The 21,450-nt window shown below is 36.6% G+C and overlaps 1 protein-coding gene across 3 annotated transcripts in view; it reads left to right on the top strand.

Annotated features, from left to right (window-relative positions):
• Positions 1 to 21,450, top strand: part of CNTNAP2 (contactin associated protein 2) — a 1,915,205-nt gene that overhangs the window by 522,858 nt on the left and 1,370,897 nt on the right. Inside the window, exon 1 of one of the 3 annotated variants that reach the window (XM_032401132.1) lies at positions 15,353 to 15,521. The exons of the other annotated variants lie outside the window; for them this stretch is intronic. Coding sequence (XP_032257023.1) covers positions 15,497 to 15,521 — 25 coding nt within the window. The 5' untranslated portion in view covers positions 15,353 to 15,496. Of the gene's footprint in view, positions 1 to 15,352; positions 15,522 to 21,450 lie in introns of those variants that run through there. 3 annotated transcript variants of the gene reach the window in all.

Here is a 21,450-nt window from a genome sequence, read left to right as displayed (position 1 = left end):
AGGATTTTATCTAATTAGTAGCTCTTCTAATGAGTTTGGTCAAAAGGCTTATGATGCCAGTTTGATTGTTCTCATCTCATTTGTCTCCATATCTTTGTACAATGTGAGAGAAATCACCTCTCTAAAACTCTTCAAAAGAATCTTCACCTTGAAAATAACATAAACTGGACAGCTTGCTGTAAATCTAATCAAAGTTCTAATATATTTTGAGAAGTTACATAGTTTATAAAAGGTGAAGGGCAGTGGAACTAATTTAAAATGCTAACAAGATTGTAGTTAATCAATTTTAACAATTAGATGGTTAATAGCTGGATAGTTAATCATCACTAGGCTGGGAAGACTGCTGCTTAGTACACAATTAATTGTTAGCTGGCAACATCTTGCCATTATCTCTTACATCCAAACAGCTATTGTGTATGTTTCCTTTATCATCTGATGATATCATCTGATCATTTCCCTATATCTCATTCTTTTTTTTTTTTTAAAGATTTTATTTATTTATTTGAGACAGAGAGAATGAGAGAGAGAGAGCACATGAGAGGGGGGAGGGTCAGAGGGAGAAGCAGGCTCCCTGCTGAGCAGGGAGCCCGATGCGGGACTCGATCCAGGGACTCCAGGATCATGACCTGAGCCGAAGGCAGTCGCTTAACCAACTGAGCCACCCAGGCGCCCCTCCCTATATCTCATTCTTAACGAAAAAAATCAAAAGGAACATTCTGAGAATTTAATGATGAAAATAATGTATCTAACATGTAAAATAAATGGATTTTCACTGACTGCTTGGAACTGGTTGGAAAGAAACTTGATTTACTGTCTTTCCCTTCTCTAAACTTCGATAAAGATGATAGTCTCAGTAGCTAATTTTGGCATTTAATATCACATTAACTTTCATTGTCACTTAACTGTTCCATATGTGCCTTGCCTTTTAAGACCCTGTGTCTTGTTCATCCTTTATAATGCCTCATTCCAGCCCACATTATACACATTCAGTAAATATCGATAATTTAACAAAACAGAATTGAGTTTTTCACATCTCTCAGTGACCCAGTGGATTTGGAATTATAGAATCTGCCCAGCAATACCTAACTTGCCATCTCTGCAATTTAGATTTCTGCAAATGAATCAGCGGTGGCATCAGATAAGGGGTAAATGAGTGACCTCTCTTTTAGATGAATAATGAAGAAAAGGAACTACCAAAAAACAAAGCAATGGTCCTGCTGTAAAATTGTAATTGTTTGCTTTAACACCAGGGAAAGTATGTTACAAACCTTGACTTCAGTCCTTTTTCCAACTTACCTCAGCCAAGCAGGAATAGTTTTTGATTCCTGAAGTATCCTCACTTGCCCTGTCTACCTTGGGGGTAAAAACAAAGTCAGCATGGATTCATGTGTTTTCATGACATTGAATTGTTTCTCCAAACCATTGTGGTTGGAAGCGCACAGCTTGTCACCTCCCTGAAGCCACTGAAATGACCTGATCTTGCTACTTGAGAAAATGAAGCAGGTTGAAGTCTGAGCTTAGTTATGTGCCTGAAAAAAAGTCCCATCTACAGCTAACAATGCAGTTCCTCTGTTTGCAAATATGCATACATGACCAAATATGTCCTAGTTCTTGCCCTCATCTGGCATATACTTCCTACTTTTCTTAACCTTAAGACTTGACTGTAGTTATGAGTTGCTGAACCCATTAGTTTACCCAGCTCTGCTAACATTTCACCATATATCCCATGAATGTTAGTTATTGCCGCTCTGGGAATCCCTGGGTCTCCTTTCCAGTTCAGCAGCTGAATAGGTGTTTTCAAAGGTAAACTGGACGATATCACCACCTTTCTGGAAAACATCCAATGTCTGCTCGAAATTTCCATATTACACTGAAATGGAATGAAATCCCAACTTCTTCCCACTCCTCAGGAAGATTGGGTTCCACTGGCCTCTGCCCTCAGGCCTTCGCATCCTATCCTTTGCTGACTGTAACCTTGCCATGCTTGTGCCTTTATTCTTTCTAACTCTGAGCCTGTTCCCATCGTTCTGCTCTTGTGTTCTCCAGGGCTTGCGTACCTTCTGTCTGGAAGGCTCTCGGAGGAGGAGGGGGTGTGTGTAGTCTTCTATCGTTACCAACGGCTCAACTTTCACATGAAAGAAGCCTTCCCTGACCATCCTGTCTATAGGAGCCTGCCAACACGACACGCCTCATCTCTTTCAGTTTATTCCTTGTTTACAACTCCCTGTTTATTACTATCTAAAATAGTCTCATTCATTTCCTTACCTATGTCCCTTCCTTTTCCCCTGACTACTATGTAAATATGAGGATGAGGGCCTCATCTCTATTTACAGCTGGGTCCTCAGGACCCAGAACTGTGCACAGCACATCGGCACTCAGTGACAGTTTCCCAGTGAGTGACTAACAGTCGCTCAGTAGAATCCCCACTTCCTTTCTCGTGGACTTAATGACTTTCTTAAGTCTCTCACTTGGCCGATTTCTCCTCGCAATTCCTTTTTATTGTTTGTATCGCTCCCCACTTCTAATGATTGCCTTCCACATCTTGGCTTTCAATGATTACTGCATTGACAAATAATAATTATTTTCAAAATATTTTCATCGTGTGCAATGCTAACTTATTTTTAAAGGAATTTTCCATCCATGAAGCCAAACCAGGATGGTGCTAAAATAGCAGAAGCCTACTGTTGATTGTGTTCATAAACTCGTGACATTTTCTAGCTTGAAGTGACTTCAGAGAGCATCTAGTACAAACTTTTATTTTACCCATGAGAAAACTGAACATTGGGCAGGTTAAATGATTTGCCAAAGGTCAAATAACTAGTGAGTGGCAGCTGAGACAGAAACTAAAGTTCTCTAGGCCTTGCTGTGTCCAGATACATAAGAGCACTCATGGCTTCCGAGCTAATAATGTCTCACGGTACAGCTGGACGGCAGGTTACTACGAGAAACAGGCCAAAGACACCAGAGTTATCAAACTGTGGAATGGACCACAGGGAAAAGTGGAATTATGTGAATATTTGCCCACTGTTTTCTCTTTCCATCGAGGTTTGATTCAGCGTTGAAGGAACATTTAGAGAGCAAAGCCCAAGAGATCTGGCTTCGAAGACCTGAGCAGTATAGTAAAAGTAAGTCAGGAGCCTTTCCTAAATTCAGAAAATGGTCTGGAGGGTGCCTGGGTCGCTCAGTTGGTTAAGCGACTGCCTTCGGCTCAGGTCATGATCCCGGAGTCCTGGGATCAAGTCCCACATCGGGTTCCCAGCTCAGTGGGGAGCCTGCTTCTCCCCCTGACCCTCTCCCCTCTCATGCTGTTTCTCTCTCTCTTGCTCTCTAATAAATAAATAAATAAAATCTTAAAAAAAAAAAAAAGAAAGAAAATGGTCTGGAGGCTTTTGATGTATAATTTACAGCATCAGATTGGCAACCTGGAAATTAGTATCTTCACTTAAGGAATACCTGATAATCTTGGACTGAGAACATTCAGGGAACTTTATGGAGCTAGACAGCACAGAAAGGTGGGTGGGTTAGTAAAGTAGAAAACTACCGGGGCGCCTGGGTGGCTCAGTCATTAAGCGTCTGCCTTCGGCTCAGGTCATGATCCCAGGGTCCTGGGATCGAGCCCCACATCGGGCTCTCTGCTCAGCGGGAAGCCTGCTTCTCCCTCTCCCACTCCCCCTGCTTGTGTTCCCTCTCTCGCTGTGTCTCTCTCTGTCAAATAAATAAATAAAATCTTTAAAAAAAAAAAAAAAAGAAAACTATCACTTATGCCTGGTGTTGGATTCAACACACTTGCCGAAGTTTCTTCCAGGCAAGAGTTCTGTGCTGCTCACCATCGAAACGAAGCGTGCTTTCGATAGCATAGTGCTTAGAACCTAGAATGCATTAAATCAACTGTTGAATAAATATGCAAGTGTATATGCCTTAGTTTTTATTTTTCAATAGTTATTTGATAATTGGTAATAATCATATTTTTGTTTTTAAATTTTTAAAGTAGATCTGAGCATCCAGATATATCAGAGAATAGTATAATATTTAGTGCTGACTACCCACCTTGAATTAGTTATTCCCAGTAATCACCTAGCATACACTGCAGAATTAGCCTATAGATTCACTTAGTACAGAGACCAGAAATGCATAAAGTAAATTTTGTGCTTTTCTTTATGAATAGTTAGTGCTGGAATTCTAACTTAATGGAGAGTTTTCAAAATAGTCTTGTAGTAGTAGCCTCAAATTTGTTTCGACAGACCTCACACAATTTAAAGTGCATTATTTTGATCCTGCAAAGCAGGTACCATATTTATATTTAACACTGGTAATAAAGGGCTCATTATACAGAAACACCATATCACATATCCTAAAACTTGTTTTCCCTTTATAAAATGTTATGACTTTGCTTCAACTTAAAATGAGTTCACCTTGCTGTTCTAGTTAAACTCAGAATTTATCATGTGTTCCTTGCTGCCACCCATCAAGTCAGTGGAAAAAAGTAGTTTATGTCAGTTACCCAACGAAGCTTCATTTTTGTCTCTTGTTGGAATTGTCTCCTGAACTTTGTTATTGTTGTTGTTGTTATATAACATTCTGTGGCTTTTAGAAGAAAGAGAAATCCAGTGCGTTTTTAATTTGAATGTTTATCCATGCTGTTCTTCAGATGATAGCTTTCCATTCATTCTTTAAAATTGATTTGACCATAATACAAGAAAAAAATATTTAAGATATGTGAAAGAGAAGCTACATTTTCAAAAGTTGATAACCCAATTAGAAAAACTGCCATCTACTGATAATCACAGTGCATTAATGGAAAAGATCTTAACTGGGACTAAGAATAGGAATTTTATTGTGGCTGAAAAGAGTCTCTAATGAGATTTATAGACTACTTCGGCAAATAGCTCCTGTCTCAAAAATCCAAGGCAAATAGGCATTTACTTATTTTTGTTAAACATTCAAAAATCCAGACCCTCAGCCGTTTGAATTTGTGAGAACTGCAAATTTGGCCAACATCAAGTTCACCTATTACCATCAATATAAGTATTTATCCAGGAAATCATGAATCATTCCATAAAAATGGAATATTTGGGAAGAAAGCATAGTTCTCTTCAGTTCTCAGTCCTTTGGTTATTTTATTATCTTTGTTGATTTTATTGTATAATTTGATTAGTATACTCAAAAAGCTGAAAGCACAAAATTAATTTTAAAGTCATACTTAAATTCCTTTTTTAATTAAAAATTTTATACTCTATGTAAAAATCTAACTTTAGATTTTGAAATAATTTCAATTAATCATTCCTCTAACCTGTTTGAACTAGTGAGGCTTCATATTACAAATAAGATTGAGAATTATTCATTTTACTACCTTTCCTAAAGTGAATAAATTAGCATTAAAAAAAGTTTGTGCTGCTTACTAGTAGTTGATATTGAGTCATTAAAATGTGTAGTCACGGGCACCTGGATGGTTCAGTTGGTTAAGCGTCCAACTCTTGGTTTTGGCTCAGGTCATGATCTCAGGGTTGTGAGATCAAGCCCCACATCAGGCTCTGTGCTCAGTGGGGAATCTGCTTGAAGTTCTGTCCCTCCCCCTCTGCCCTTCACCCGATACTCTCTCTCTCTCTCTGGAATAAATAAAAAATTGTAGTGGGGCTCAATCTCACAACCCTGAGATCACAACCTGAGCCAAAACCAAGAGTTGGAGGCTGAACCAACTATGCCACCCAGGTGCCTCCCACATCTGTTTCTTGATCATAACCTGGGACATGTATAAAGGCTCCACACAGCCCACACATAAATACAGAAATGAAAATTACGCAAAATCTGGGAGATACTAGACATGCATTTGCTCTATTATTTGAAAACTATGGAAGACTAATCAAAAAAAGGAAAACTTCTCTGGGAGAGGGTATTAAAATAAAAATATAGCACTTTAAAAGAGTTTTTAAAAAGCATATTAGGATGTTCACCCAAAGTCAGTAGTAACCGTAGGAGAAAGAAGGCATGCAGAGTCCTGACTTTAGTAACTACATTAATCCCCAAAAATAACAAGATAAAAGCATAAACCACCTCTGAAGATAGAAGTGTTCAAAATCTGTAAGTAGGAAAGAGTAGCAGTTTAATGAGCACAGAAAATTATCTCATGAAGTTCTAGAGCTGACGGTAACTGTTACAAGAAATTTAGACAGTAAAGATTTTGCATAAGTCAGGATATCCTGTGTAAAGGGAATAGGTTAAAATGTGGCCTAGTCGAACGGCAAGAATTCTGGGTAAAGTATTTAGGACCACACGATGCAAGATTAGTAATACCAGCTACTAAATAATTTTAAGTAATGATGATATTACTTGTATTTGAACAATGAATTTCAGTTGTTCTCCCTAATTCTGAAACTCTGCCCTTACAGAGTGATGCTAAAATATGCATCATATCCTCTCCTCAACTCAAGGAATCTCACTGTATTTTCTAGAGTTAAAACTGGCTATCCAAACTAAGTCACCCAAACCCCTTCATTTTGTATAATGCTGTTATCTTTTACCTCCTGAGTTATCACAAAATCTATTTTTATTTTCTGAAGGAGTAGAGGATGTATATACTAAATGCAGCTAAATGGACCGAGAAAGAAACCCAGATGTTTAACCATGAAATCTAAATTTGAAACAGTCTTTGGAAATAAGCTGAAATGTTTCCAAAATATCGTGAAGATCAAAACCGATTATAGTTGAAATGACCTTCACTGTGAGCAATGTCAACAATCTGGAATTGATGTAGAAAGCATTCTTCTTTCCTTCTTTTTAATCTTTTTAACCATATCACGATAAGTCACCAATGATAAGCCAAAAATATAAATATCTGGAATATCATTCTTACAAAAAAAAAAAAAAAACATGATTATAAATTAAAGCTTTTAAAACTTTAGCTTGAAACACATATGTACTTGAATATACATTGCAATAATACCCTAGATTAATCTTACCCACGCTGCTCATCTATGTTTATAGATACTTTCAGCTATCTATCTGTTAGATAATAGGTAGAGCTTAGAGCCAGACTGCACGATAATCTATTTTAATAGATTATGGTATGAAAATAATAGAAATAAGCATAATACCCAAGGCAGAAGGTCACATAACTTTGCCAAAGACAAACAGGTTATGGGACCAGAGCTTCCATCTCCAGGGCTCCATACTCTTAACTTTATATTACACGAATGGTATAGAGTTGACCCTTGAACAACATGGGGGCTAGGGGCATTGACCCATACACAGTTAAAAATCCACGTATAATTTTGGCTATCCAAAAGCTTAACTGCCAGTAGCCTACTGTTGACTGGAAGCCTTACTGGTAATGTGAACGGTCAATTAACACACATTTTGTATGTTATATTTGTTATAGACTTTATTCTTACAATAAAGTGAACTAGAGGAAAGAGAGTGTTAAGAAAATCATAATGGGTGACTGGGTGACTCAGTTGGTTAAGCCTCTGACTCCTGATTTCAGCTCAGGTCATGATCTCTTATGGGTTGTGGGATCGAGCCCCACATGGGGCTCCATGCTCAGCAGGGAGTCTGCTTGAGGATTCTATCCCTCACTCCCCCCCCCCACTCATATACACTCTCTCTCCTTCTCTCTCTAAAATAAATAAATAAATCTTTTTTAAAAAGGGGAAAAAATCCTAAGGAAGAGAAAATATATTTATACCATACTGCATTAAAATCCACACATTAAGTAGACCCGCATAGTTCAAACCCCTGTTGTTCAAGGATCAACTGTACTTCACATCTATAAACGCGTCCTTCAATTTAAGGATTATAATTTGAATAAAATGTGTCTTAGTTGGCAGCTATGATTCTGAAATCCAGTAATCATTAATTCAACTCATACTTGGTGAAATCTTTTTCAGTGATATCCGTGAAATATAATAAGACTAGTAAGTAAGACTCTAATGAAAGTGTGTGCCAGCCTACTTTATGTTTCATGCAAGGAATAGATCAATTACTTTTGCACAGAGACTGAGTCATTTTTTGGTGATATCTAGCAAGTATGTTGGAAAACACCTAACAGTATGAGAAAGATTATTTTAGAAACCTCACATAAGTAGAAGCATGCAGTATTTGTCCTTCTGCGACTGGTTTATTTCAGTTAGCATAATGTCTTGACTGTTCAACCATGTAGTCATATATCACAGCATTTCCTTCTTTTGGAATGCTGAATAATATCTCATTGTAGTTCTATTCCACTTTTTAAATCTCTTTATCCATTAGTGGACATTCACGTTGTCCATCTCAGCTCTCATGAATAGTGAGTGCCTCAGTGAACATGGGAATACTAATATCCCTTTAAGATTCTGATTTCAATTCTTTTGGATAGCAATTTCAATTATGCAGGATGCATCAGTTCTAGAGCTCTGTACATCATTGTGCGTGTAGATAACAACATTGTAGTGTACACCTAAAAATTTGTTAAGAGGGTAGCTCTCATGGGAAGTGTCTATCACATTGATATAAAATGAAATAAATATATGGAAGCCACACAAATAAGATCATTGAGAAGCATTGGGAAGAATATAAGGATTTTGACAACAGAAACATAGCAAAATTCAGAGAATAAAAAAATTTTTTTAAAAGTCAGACACTGTGAAAAAGACTTAGTCAAGAGTGTATGTTCCTTCTCTGCTTTTGAGGGAGCGCCGAGACGTGGCCTTACCAGAATCTGAAGATTTAACCCTTACTTGTGCTAAATGCTTTGCCTGAACATTTGAAACCTGTAACAATGGTAGGTAGGTTGTTATCCCCTCTTCTTTCACGAGTAAAGTGAGATAAGCAGATATTAACTGACTTGACCAAGTTAATTACTGCTAATAGAAGGCCGAGCCAGTGTAGAATAAGGCAGCCTGACTTCAAAACCTTAGATCTGCTTCATTCTGCTACAGTGCCTCCTAGGAAATACTAGCACTTGTAGACATGACTGGGGTGTACAGAATGAGGCATAACAGAATATATGACAGAAGAAAAATTAAATATTTCATTTGAATATAAGATTACAAACTATTGTAGCGTAACTTCTTCAGAAACTGGATCACGTGAGTAAAAGCACTGAAGAATAAAAGGGCTAATAACATTATTGAGTTTTCCAAAATTTGTTTAGGTTAATGATAACATCTTAGGAAATATATGTTGGAGAATTTTTTTTTCTAATGTTTCTTCTGATATGTTCATGAGAACCAGTAGAGGGAGCTTTTAACCATGAGTTTATATTCCGTTAAGAAAAGAATCAATCAAAGTGTGATGAAAAGTAAAACAATCCTAAATATGCTATTTATATAAAACTGTAAAGGATCCATAAAGATTTTTCTTTCGGGTTACTTTAGAAACCAATTGCAAGGCATTTTTGATGGCCCACGATGTGTCCATTGCTGTGCTTTTATGAGCGACAGGAGAATTGCCGAGATGGGTACCTAGACATGACCAGCTTATATCTCACTTGAGAAGAATTTTTGGTTTTTAAGAAACATATAGTGGGTTAATACATTTTATAGCTAATAGAATATTACCAATAATTGTGACAGAGGAGATGAGCAAACAAGCATAAGAAAGGCCAGATCTCAAAGAATATTCGCTGGGCCTAAAAGAACAAAGGATATGGATCCCTGGTAAGAAGCCAGAAAAAGACTCTTTTCAATGGAGAAGATATTGTAAGCAACATCTCCAATGTTGGAATGAGCATGGCAAGAGAGAAATCACACATACATCACCAGAGTACAAGCCTAATTTGAGAAACACTGGAACAGACTTGCTCATGTCAGACTGTGAGTACGGGCAGGGAGTTGTTGCAGTAGGTGGTAGGAAATAGGAGAACACTCTAATAGGGTAGCCAGAGGCACGGGGAGGGTGTGGGTGTGGGAAGGACAGGCTGGAGGATAGTCAGGAAGTGGAAGAGATTGGGAGGAAGAAACCCAACAATGGGCAAGAACAATAATCCAGGCGGCAAGCGATTAATTTAGCTAGAAGTGTTGGCCTGTTTTGCAAACCATATAATAAACTCTCCTTACAAACCACCATTACAGAGTGCAGTGATAACGGTAACAATAATAATTATGTGCTTTCACTCTCTTGCTTCCCCTTTTAGATTGCATTAAAAACATTTCAGCTAGTTTTGGCGGTGCTCCAGTGAGCCAGTTTGTGGAAATTTCTCCCATCTGCCTTGACATTCATGGTTTACTGACTGCTTAGCTTGCAGTTCCCTTTTATTTATCTCTCTCTCCATAACATAATAATATTTATTTCTCCAAAGTAGCAACTAGCTATGATGGAGATAGATCCCCAGCATTATTAGCTCCCATCATAACTAACTAGTCTTCTTGAGAAGGACTTCTCAGCAATCCATTCCTGATGACCGACTGCCAGCACACGCGCCCTGAGTCTTCCTGACTCGTGGACAAATAGACAAGTTCAATCCCGTCAGAGGGATGGTGGAGATGACTAATGGAATATGGTGAGAGTAAAAAGATAGTTTGGGGTCTTCCATGCCAGACTGAAGGGTAATAATGAGCCAATGGAAAGTTTGAAGTAGAAGGTGATGCTGTCACGTGGACACTGGGAAGGTTCAAGTGGGGGTTGTCCTTAGGGAAGACTGGGCGAGAGAGAGCAATCAGAAGGCTAAAGGTACAGTAGCACAAGTATGAATTGATTTCAGTAGGAATGAAGAGGAAGAGATAAATGACATAATGAGAAAAGAGTAAAAACCAACGACTTACTAGGTGTGAGGAATGAAGGAAGAGCTGTGAAAGATGACTGATAAATACATTTGAAAGGACTCATGCCATAATGAAAATATTTGGGAAGAGAACCAGCACTTGGTTGAAAATTGTGAATTTGTTTTAGGCACACTGATTTTAAGTACTAGCAGGACAAATAGGCAAATGGCCAAATATTTGAAAGACATTACTAATATTCTCATTATGTGATGGTCTGGATCTCATAAAAGGAGACTAACGTTCTGAAAGTTGAATAGCTTTCATCTTTTTAGAATACAGAAGTCATTAGAAATTAGGTAATTTGGGGCTGGAGATATTTGGCTGAAAATAGCAAAACTTTTGTTTTTTTCTGCATTGAAACTCTGATAGGTATTTCATGATACTTTTTTGTAATCTGAAATCCAGAATTAACTTTGGTACATCAGTCAATATGCTATCAACTCTGACATAGTGGAATTGATTAGTAAAGAACAATGCTCGTGAATTAGAATTAAAATTTCCCCCTTTCTTCTTATTATGGGGAATGCATATCAGTGCCCAGAGGGGATACAGATGGGTTTATATGACAAGAGACTTGCCAAGATGGCTCATTTGTCTCCTTTAAAATTAAACCATCAGTGAACCTAATTGGTAAAAGTTGCAGATGCCCTTTTTTTTTCTTAACCTGACATCATAGCCTATTTCACCAGGGATATTTATCATCCCCAGAATTTGTTTATAAAAGCATCTTATTACGCCCTGACAATTGGATCAAGTTATACATGTGTACTTTGGTATTTAGGTAAAAAAAAATCAATCATTTTAGAAGGACATTTTGGAAGCTCGATTGTAAAGCACTATCTTCTCTGAACTCCTGCCTATTCAGCGACATTTTATCGTGTGTCTTAAGTATTGTCTTAAAATCATAAATATCTATGGCACCAGTCTCTGGATAAAATTAATGAATAAATTGTAATATGACACTACATGGCCTTCAGTTAACACTAATGCATGATAGTTTTAAGCACCAGGCCATAGGGAACTGCAACCAAGTGGAAGCCAAGCCCCAAATCATGACAGAAACACAAATTGTCTGGAAAGCATTATTTCACCACTAACTTGCAGGAGTCATTGTGAATGATTTTTACTTAAATTTGCAAGAATTCAGGAGAATTTTTCTTCTTTAAGTTAGTAGTTGTCTCAATCAAAAATATATTTAATCTTAAATGCCATTTGAACAAGATTCTTGACAACTGGTTTAAATACTGAATGATTAAACTTAAATGAGGTATATACTAACTATTATCAGTGAAGTAAGCCTTATTTTCAGGGATATGTTCAAGGATTTCCATTTTCATGCTGATTCTTCTCTCATTATTTAAAATTAGTAGAAAGACCTGATGCTGATTGTGGCTCACCTACTTTTCCCATTTAATTAACAAGTATTTACCAAGGAGTTACTGTGTACTGAGTACTAGTTACAGGTTGTTACTTTGTACTTAAGACTCTGCTGCAGAAGATGTTGAATCTCAGACCTGTACCTCTGAAACAAATAATGCAATATATGTTAAGAAAGAAAAGAAGAAGATAGCAGGAGCGGAAGAACGAAGGGGGGGAAATCGGAGGGGAAGACGAACCATGAGAGACGATGGACTCTGAGAAACAAACTGAGGGTTCTAGAGGGGAGGGGGGTGGGAGGATGGGTTAGCCTGGTGATGGGTATTGAGGAGGGCACGTTCTGCATGGAGCACTGGGTGTTATGCACAAACAATGAATCATGGAACACTACATCAGAAACTAATGATGTAATGTATGGTGATTAACATAACAATAAAAAAAATTTAAAAAGACTGCTGCAGAATTTATGATGTCATAATTTCAAGGAGCAAATTGCTTTTCTCAGTGTCTGAAAATGGAGTTGTGAGGACAAAACTCTTAAGATGTCAGCACCTTTCTGCAGGTTTTTCCATGTAGTTTGTTAAAACTTCCGATTTTGGAACTACCTTCCTTCTTACCAAATGCAGTAGGACTCCTGGCTCTTTTTAAGTTTCAATGGTGGTAGCGTGTTTCCAGGGGAGCCCAGTTATGTGATTGAATACCTTGGAAAAGTGGGAGGTTAAATATCAAGTGGCCTTTCTACTGGTGACTTTGCTTGTGGAAAATTCTCCCTAAGAACATAGCTTACGTTAAGCCTTTTTAGTCTCCCCTTTACCTTCAGAACTGAGGGCTGAGAACAATGGGAATTGGTCCTCTGTAGATAGAATACTTGCATTATGTAAAACAAATGGAATTGATGTGTTTTTTTGTTTGTTTTTAATAATCAAGATGTGAATATGCAACTTCCTATTCTGGTCCCTTATCTGTTAGAACAAATTTAGAATGGCAAATTTGTGTGTTCTAGGGCATTGTAAGTCAGGGTATCTGAGAATAATCATTTGGAGAGCATAGAAACATTAACAGAAACATCCCATCATGTTCTTAGAGAAGAAGCAACTGATAAATCACAAAACCATGTACCCAATAGCAGTATCAAGAGTCAAGTGAATCCCCGAATTTTCACCTTATTTAGAAACACATCCACTGCTAGGTACCCAGAGTTAGTTCTTATGCCAGACATTATTCCGAGAGCTTTTAATTTATTATCTCATTTTATCTTCACACTAACACTGTGAGGTTGGTATCATTCTATTTCCCAGAAAAGGAAACTAAGACAAGGGAGAATTAAGTGGCCTGCCCAGGGACACAAATCAGTAACTGGCTGAACCAAGATTTAAACAAAGGCTGCACAGAGTAGAAACTTCACCTTCTTAAAAGTCCACTGAGAGCAGCATTTGCCATTGGTGGAGAAGGTTTCCCTTCACAGAAGAAGAGAAGCCCGAGCGTCTAGGCAGCTTGTGAATCCTGCCACCCACCAAATAGCCAAGGATGCATGGATTTTGGAAGAGACTCATTAATCAAATGGATGTGGTTTCAATAATTATGAAATCTCTTCGTTAAGCACTGGCAGTAAGTCATTACAGTATCTTCACCAGCCTTTTGGCTATGATCAAGTGTAGAATATCTTCTCATTAGGATAATGGAGTTCAATAAAAGAGTGTTCCATCATTCTCCATAAGGGAGCAGAGTGGAACTTTTTGTTAACGATAATCATGTAGTGATTCATTTTATCTTTTTCAGATCTTGTTAATTCATTATTGTACAAGGTTAATTCTTCATGCATTTAGGTTTTGATCTTGACAAAATTCATTGGTCATAAAAGTTAACTTTGTAAAAGAAATCAGGACAGTTTAAATTAATGTTGGGAACATAATGAGTAGAATTAGGAAAGTATTTTGTTTTAATTTGCTAGCCTAGAGAATAATTAATTAAAGCACGGTTTATGTACTTTAAATTAAGTTGTTGAGGGAATTTTTGACATATGTTATTTTTTCAATGCTTTTTATAACAGACAAGATCAGGAGAATATTAAAATTATCTGAATTTTATATATATTAGCAATGATATAATCTATTACTAAGCTCACTCCTTAGTATCACATGATTATCTCTATGATTATATATAAAAGTCATCAGAATAATAGATCTATCAAAAGTTACAAAATGTAGAAGTGGACCCCCCCTTTGAATTTTTGCACAACCAAAGTTAACAGTAACTGATAACTGTGTATTTCCTTTCATTATTTTCCCCTATGAAAATACTTATTTTATAAAATTTTACCTACTGGTAACTACAGTTAACTTACAATCTTCTGATTATTTCCACTTACCATTAGATTAAAAGCACTGTCCAATCATATCTTTATAGTCATAATTTTATTGGTGCTAATATTTCATTGAGAAAATGCAATTATGTAATTTAACTATGTGCCTATGGTTGATCACTGTATCATTTCAAATATTTTTTGCTGTTACAAATAACCAAACAACAAAAGGTTGCTTGTATGACCTTTGCTGCCTTATTTAGGACTTTTTCTGTGTCAGATAATCCCCAGAAGTGGATTTATTGAATCAAAGAGTATGAATATGCCCAGAGCTCTTGATATAGAGTCCCTGAATACTTAGGGAACATGTTTGATCCATTTATGTAGCCCTGGCACCTGGCACAGTACCTAGTGTGCTCATTTTAAAGGTGTCAGAACTTTTGAAAGAGTATATATATACATGGCTGTTTTATCTGCATGACTAATAATAATCCTTTGTACTTGAATAGATTTTCATAGTTTCCACGAACTTTCACATATATTATCTGATTTGAAACCTACAACATACTTTCAAGAGGCACAAGGAAGGTGATTTGATCATCACTTTTCAGAGGAAAAAAGTGAGCTTCAGAAAGATTAGGTCATTGACTGGATCTTAGTCTTACCTGAACTAGCAGTAATTTCATTACATCCTATCTCTGCAAGTATGTCCTTCTTTTAAGAAAGGAATTGAAATCAGTTGACTGTCTTTTTCTTTTCCTTTCAGTGAATAATTGCTTTTATTCTTTGGGGGGATAACCTATACTTACTGGAAATATTTTTGTCTTTTTTGTAATGTACAGCTCTTACCACTCCTTAACCATCACCATGCAATTTTCCCAAATGCTTCATGCAAAAATAATATTAACATAAAGACTTATTTTAAAGATGTATTTATTTTTTAGAGAGAGAAAGAGAGCACAAGTAGGGGGAGAAGCAGAGGGAGAGGGACAAGCAGAGTCTGCACCCTGAGCATTGAGCCAGATGTGAGGCTCCATCTCACGACGCTGAGACCACAACCTGAGCTGAAACCAAGAGTCAGATGCTTAACCCACCGTGCCACCCAGGTGCCTCAAGACTTAGTTTATATTTTATAACTGCAATGAAAGGCAAAGGTCAAAATAACTCATTGAACTTATTTGTATTATTTCATATATTAGCTGAGAGAATTTTTCATTCTTAAGTTTTTTTTAAAAGTAAGTTACGGAAGACACTAGTCTTCCACACAATGATTACAAAATCATTCCCACGAGTGAGTCTCATAAATCTGCCCATGGGAGTCCTTACATAATGGTTTAAGATAAATATGGACATTTCCTAGCTTTATAAATGTAGGGAATTGACTTAACTTTTGTAGAACTGTTTTTTTAACTGTAAAATTAGAATTTTTTAAATAGGCGCCACGCGCAGCATGGAGCCCCACACAGGGCTTGAACTCATGACCCTGAGATCAAGAGTCACGACTAAGCCACCCAGGCATCTCTATTTTTGATAATATCTTTTCAATGTGCATATTAATGATACAGTGCCTGAAATGCCCACCATAGAGCTGGGTGAGCACAACATACAAACACATTAGTTTTATTTCTTCCCTCCTGATTTCTTCTTTTTCCTCTCCTTTCCTAATCAGGAAATTATCATCCTAATTTCAGAGATGAGATTATTGAAGCCTGGAGAGTAAAGTAGTTTGTCCAAGTTTATACAGCTTCTAGGTATCATCGCTGGGTTTCAAAGCCACTTTTGTCTACTTCAAACCTTAGCTTTTCTCACTAAACAGAAAGGCAATTAAAAAAATGATGATAGGAAAAGCTGAAAGTAAGTATACTTATACTAAAGAATATTTCTTTTCTATCCTATATCACTATTTACCTGCCACTAGTTGGAATGCAAAACTCACTAAAGACTATAACTCAATATAATGAAAACATTTACAACATAATGGAGACATTTTGATGGAACTGTTCAACAGTGAGTTCTTTAAAAAAGTAAACTTTTTGATCAAGTGGAGGTTAAATGGCTATCAGGAAAGCTGGAGAATTTCTATTCGAGGTGGGAGGTGAACTAGAGGAATTCCTAAGATAAAAACAGTATGTGATTTTTTGTTGATTCTTAAATGGATCTGCCTCTGGGTTATAGTCTTTATACTATGTATTTAGCAAGCCTACAATTCAGCCTTTTGACTACAAATAACCTGTAATTTGCTTCAAAGCTGTTGAATGTCCTTTAACTTTTAAGATGTTCTCTTGCTAAAGATAATATGTAGTGAGGGCATATAATGTCAGGTATTGTGAAAGGTTCCTTTCTTTCTCTCTCTTTCTCTCTCTGTCTCTGTCTCTCTCTCATCTATCTATATAAAATATAGATATTTATGTATGTATTGTTTTTAGATACATATACACACTAATGTATTCTTTATGTATACATATATATGCATAATACATATATATTGTTTGTGTATATTTATTAAGCCTAACAACAATTTTACGAAGTAGATGCTTTTATTACCCACACTTTACTGCTGAACATAAAGAAGCACACAGGGGTTAAACAAATTATCAAAGAATATGCAACTAGGCAAGTGGCAAAGCTGGGACTCGATCTCTTGTATGATTGATGTGAAAGCCTTTATTTTCAACAATTAGATTATCCTACCCTAATTTAAGGTTATATATAGGTTTTGATCTCTTATCAGATACAATGATATTCAGCATCTTCTATAATATAGACTACTTAATATAGAACAAAACAAAGTTCATCTGTACTAAAAAGCAAAAGGTGTCTACTCATAAAGCTTAACTATATAACTTTTTTTGTGTTTTTCCCATTAGACATTAACTAAAATAGTTCAGAAAAGATATGATTAAGGCCTAAATAAAGCAAGCTATAAAGGCTTGAATAAAAGATTAAAATTAGGGGCTAAGTTAGAAAAATATTGAACTTGGCAAATATTTAGAGGTAGGATGTAAATTTCAAACAGGGCGCATGCCACCTCAACATTTGTCAGATTTGCTTAGAATGTCATTGCCCATCACACAAAGGCCTCGGGGATAGAACTATTCCTGTCACTTATTATTCACCTTATCATTCACCCTTATTATTCATCTGGACCAGTTTCCTTGGCATGTGGTAAGATAGTCAGTGATCTGATTTAGTGGGTAGCAGTGATGAAAGGCAGAGTTTCTTTTTTTTTTTTTAATTTTTTTATTGTTATGTTAATCCCCATACATTACATCATTAGTTTTAGATATAGTGTTCCATGATTCATTGTTTGTGCATAACACCCAGTGCTCCATGCAGAACGTGCCCTCCCCAAAAAGCAGAGTTTCTTGATGTTTGATAATGAGCCATGAGTTCCTTTTGTATTTTCTCAGATACACTCCCCGGTCTGTGAGACCCTGGAGCTTGCAAATGATTCTCTCTGTTATCAGTTAAGACCAAAATGCATGTAGTAGCCTAGGGCGAATGATCTCAGTGTCAAGATCTGAATGATCAAGTCTTGGTCTGAGAAACCCAAACTCTATCAGCATTAATTAATATTCTGACCCCAGTCCATGCCTCTGCTCCTTATTATGTGGTCTTGGTGCAGATTCCATTTTGTCCTTGTATTTGAAATTTAGAGCATCTGATTCCCTTCTGACTCCATTCCCACCTGACTTTGCTCCCTCAGAATTAGAGATTGAATTACTTGGGATGTCTTAATAGTCTTTCCTCTCTACCCTTAGATTCTCAGCTGCTCATCTTACAATTGTTTCTCTCAGTTTTGACTACATGATTGCTCCCTTTCTTTTTCCCACTTTCAGTGAAAAGAGACAACCTTGACTCATTGGCTTGGTCCAATACTCAAAAACACTCAACCCTCGCCATTAGGCATGGCCATACAACTGATCAGTCCTTTAATTAGGATCCAACCCTATTCGATGGCCCTCGTGAATGCGGTGTCATCACCTATCTAACAACATTTGTTGAAGGTTTTTTTTTTCTTTTTCACCAGCCGTAAAATGCCACAATCTTTAAAATGACCTAGTAATGTCTCATCTCAGGAAACAAACTGAGGGTTGCTGGAGTGGGGGGTGGGGTGGGAGGGATGGGGTGACTGGGTGATGGACACTGGGGAGGGTATGTGCTCTGGTAAGCGCTGTGAATTGTGCAAGACTGTTGAATCTCAGATCTGTACCTCTGAAACAAATAATGCAATATATGTTAAGAAAGAAAAAAAGAAGAAGAAGAATGTAGCAGGAGGGGAAGAATGAAGGGGGGGAAATCGGAGGGGGAGAAGAACCATGAGAGACGATGGACTCTGAAAAACAAACTGAGGGTTCTAGAGGGGAGGGGGGTGGGAGGATGGGTTAGCCTGGTGATGGGTATTGAGGAGGGCACGTTCCGCATGGAGCACTGGGTGTTATGCACAAACAATGAATCATGGAACACTATATCTAAAACTAATGATGTAATGTATGGGGATTAACATAACAATAAAAAAATTAAAAAAAAAATAAAAAATAAATAAAATGACCTAGTAATGTCTCACTGAAATTAATATTACATTGTTTTTTCTATTGATGGTAGGGAGATACTAGGCAGAAGTTTATATAGTACTTGCCTCTTTCCTGTTATTGCCTTATGAGACTCACTTAACTATATAGCTTATTAAGTATATTACTTGAGAAATTAAGAAACAGAGCTTTGTTATTTTTTCCATGAAAAGCCAAGTATTTATGTGGTGGTTAATTGCTTAGTCTAGCTTCCTGCGCTGATAGAAATAAACACGGGAATGATTAAGTGCTTTTTCTCATTCATTTCATTTTATTTTCAAAAGAACATGCTTTCTAATAAGATAGAACAATTAAACTTGTATATGTGTTTTCTTGAGAGTAAGTCCAGCAATATTTTATAATAATAAAATGGTGTTTGGATTATCAATGTGGTCCTGTCTCAAGGAATATTAATAGTGTAGGAAAAAATTAATTTTGTTGCCCACACCAATTAATAAATTTAAAAATGAGCAATCAGGGGAACTTTTTAAATATTATATGCTAATTAATAATCTTTTTACCTTTAGTCTAATTATACTTAAGTGAGAACAATATATAATTACATGTTACTATAAAGAGCACATTATAATTTGTCTACATATCATTGGAATGTTGGAATGCTACATGTTAAATTAGAGTGGGAATTAAATACACATGCGAACACACACTTTCACAGACTTTGAGTCAAACACCTTTCTGGGTCTCTGTTTCCTCATAGTAAGTATCCATTTTGGACTAAATGATTCTTAAGTTTTTTTCCCAGGTATAACATGGGTATAAATTTTTGCTTCTAGTTTTATAAAGAGGCTGCTAAATTTTCAATTTGATCATGCTCTCTAATTCCCTTCATTTGACTTTCCCATTTAACCATGAGCTGATCTGTGATTCTTGATTAAATGTAGATGTTAAAGCCCGAACCTAGATGACAAGTGCAAAGTGAATGGAAAGTCAGTGAGTCTCACTGGACTTTGTCTTTATAGCGACGGGTGAATGTAGGGTTCATAGATCCTACCTTTCATATACACAAGTTGGGTAAAAATTCTCTGACCAAAGTTCATCATATGCCTTTGTCACGGTCAAGTAGATCTATATAAATTCCACTGTCATTTTACTCAATATAGTTGGGGGCATTGTTAAGTAATACAAGATTGTTTCTTTTCAATAGAGACATTATGATTTGTGAAACTGTATGTTAATTTAAAAAGAAAGAAACATTGTCACTAGAGAAAATAGAAGTTATGCAGGAAAGGAATAGTTATTGTAGCATAAGTACTTGGCTCAGCTGTGAATAGTACTTACATAGTCATAATGATGTAAATATGGAATGGTGATCCAAGGGGAGGTTTGATATAACTACGTTAGTAAGGTGGTAGGAGTGGGGACAAAAAGGATGTGCCTGTGTGTGGTGGGATGAAGTGATAAAAGAGAAGGAAAACGTCATCTTTCATAGTGGGAAGTCCATAGACACTTAAAACTGAAAAATTAGGAAATAACAACATAAGCATGTTATTTAATGAAGGAAATAGAGGTAAATTCCAAAAGAAGCAGCTTGAAGAGACGAAAATGATTGCTCTGGAAAACAGGAAACCTAGGGGCCCTGGGGCATGTATATATGAACATCCAATTAAAACAAAAAATATAAATTCTCTCCAAAGAGGACATGTTATAAAATTTCTACTTATGTGTATTATTTCCTAAAACTTTCCAGGACACATATTGATACATCCTTCTTTAGGTCAAATCATAATTCAGGAAGGAAAAATAGATCAGTTGGAGTCTCCTAATATATCAACTGTTTCCATTCATTTTAAAAGCATATTATTGCTCTTTTATGTTATTGTAAATTTTTAAATTCCACATAATTTAAAATTATGTGGAATTTAAATTTAAAAACATGTGAGAATTATCAGTATCTGATTCAATTGCATGTTTTCCATGCTGAACTATTTATGCTGCTCTAAAGAATTTAGGCATCAGTGTTTAGAAGCTCAAGTATCAGAAGATACTGACATGTTAAGAAGAATTATCACACAGTTATTGGAATGATTTGACTTTCAACATTGTAGACTCAACTGTATATAATTCAGACCAAAAAAAAGTCAAAGCACATAGAAATCATGCTGAATTTTAACTCTTGCACATTATGAAAGCAACATAGATTCCTTAGAGGATATACAAGTAGAAATTGATCTCTCTCTAAGTGTTTTAAGAGAATATTGTCTTTATACTAACACCAGATTCACCCACGTTTATCATTAAAAGTTTCCATCTTTTGGGGCGCCTGGGTGGCTCAGTCCTTAGGCGTCTGCCTTCAGCTCGGGTCATGATCCCAGGGTCCTGGGATCGAGCCCCGCATCGGGCTCCCTGCTCGGCGGGAAGCCTGCTTCTCCCTCTCCCACTCCCCCTGCTTGTGCTCCCTCTCTCGCTGTGTCTCTGTCTGTCAAATAAATAAATAAAATCTTAA

The sequence above is a fragment of the Phoca vitulina genome, unplaced genomic scaffold (assembly GCF_004348235.1).
Source record: "Phoca vitulina isolate PV1807 unplaced genomic scaffold, GSC_HSeal_1.0 scaffold4, whole genome shotgun sequence".
Taxonomy (NCBI): Eukaryota; Metazoa; Chordata; class Mammalia; order Carnivora; family Phocidae; genus Phoca; species Phoca vitulina.
The sequence above is the reverse complement of the archived record's forward strand: the minus strand, read 5'-3'. Positions and strand labels throughout refer to the sequence as shown.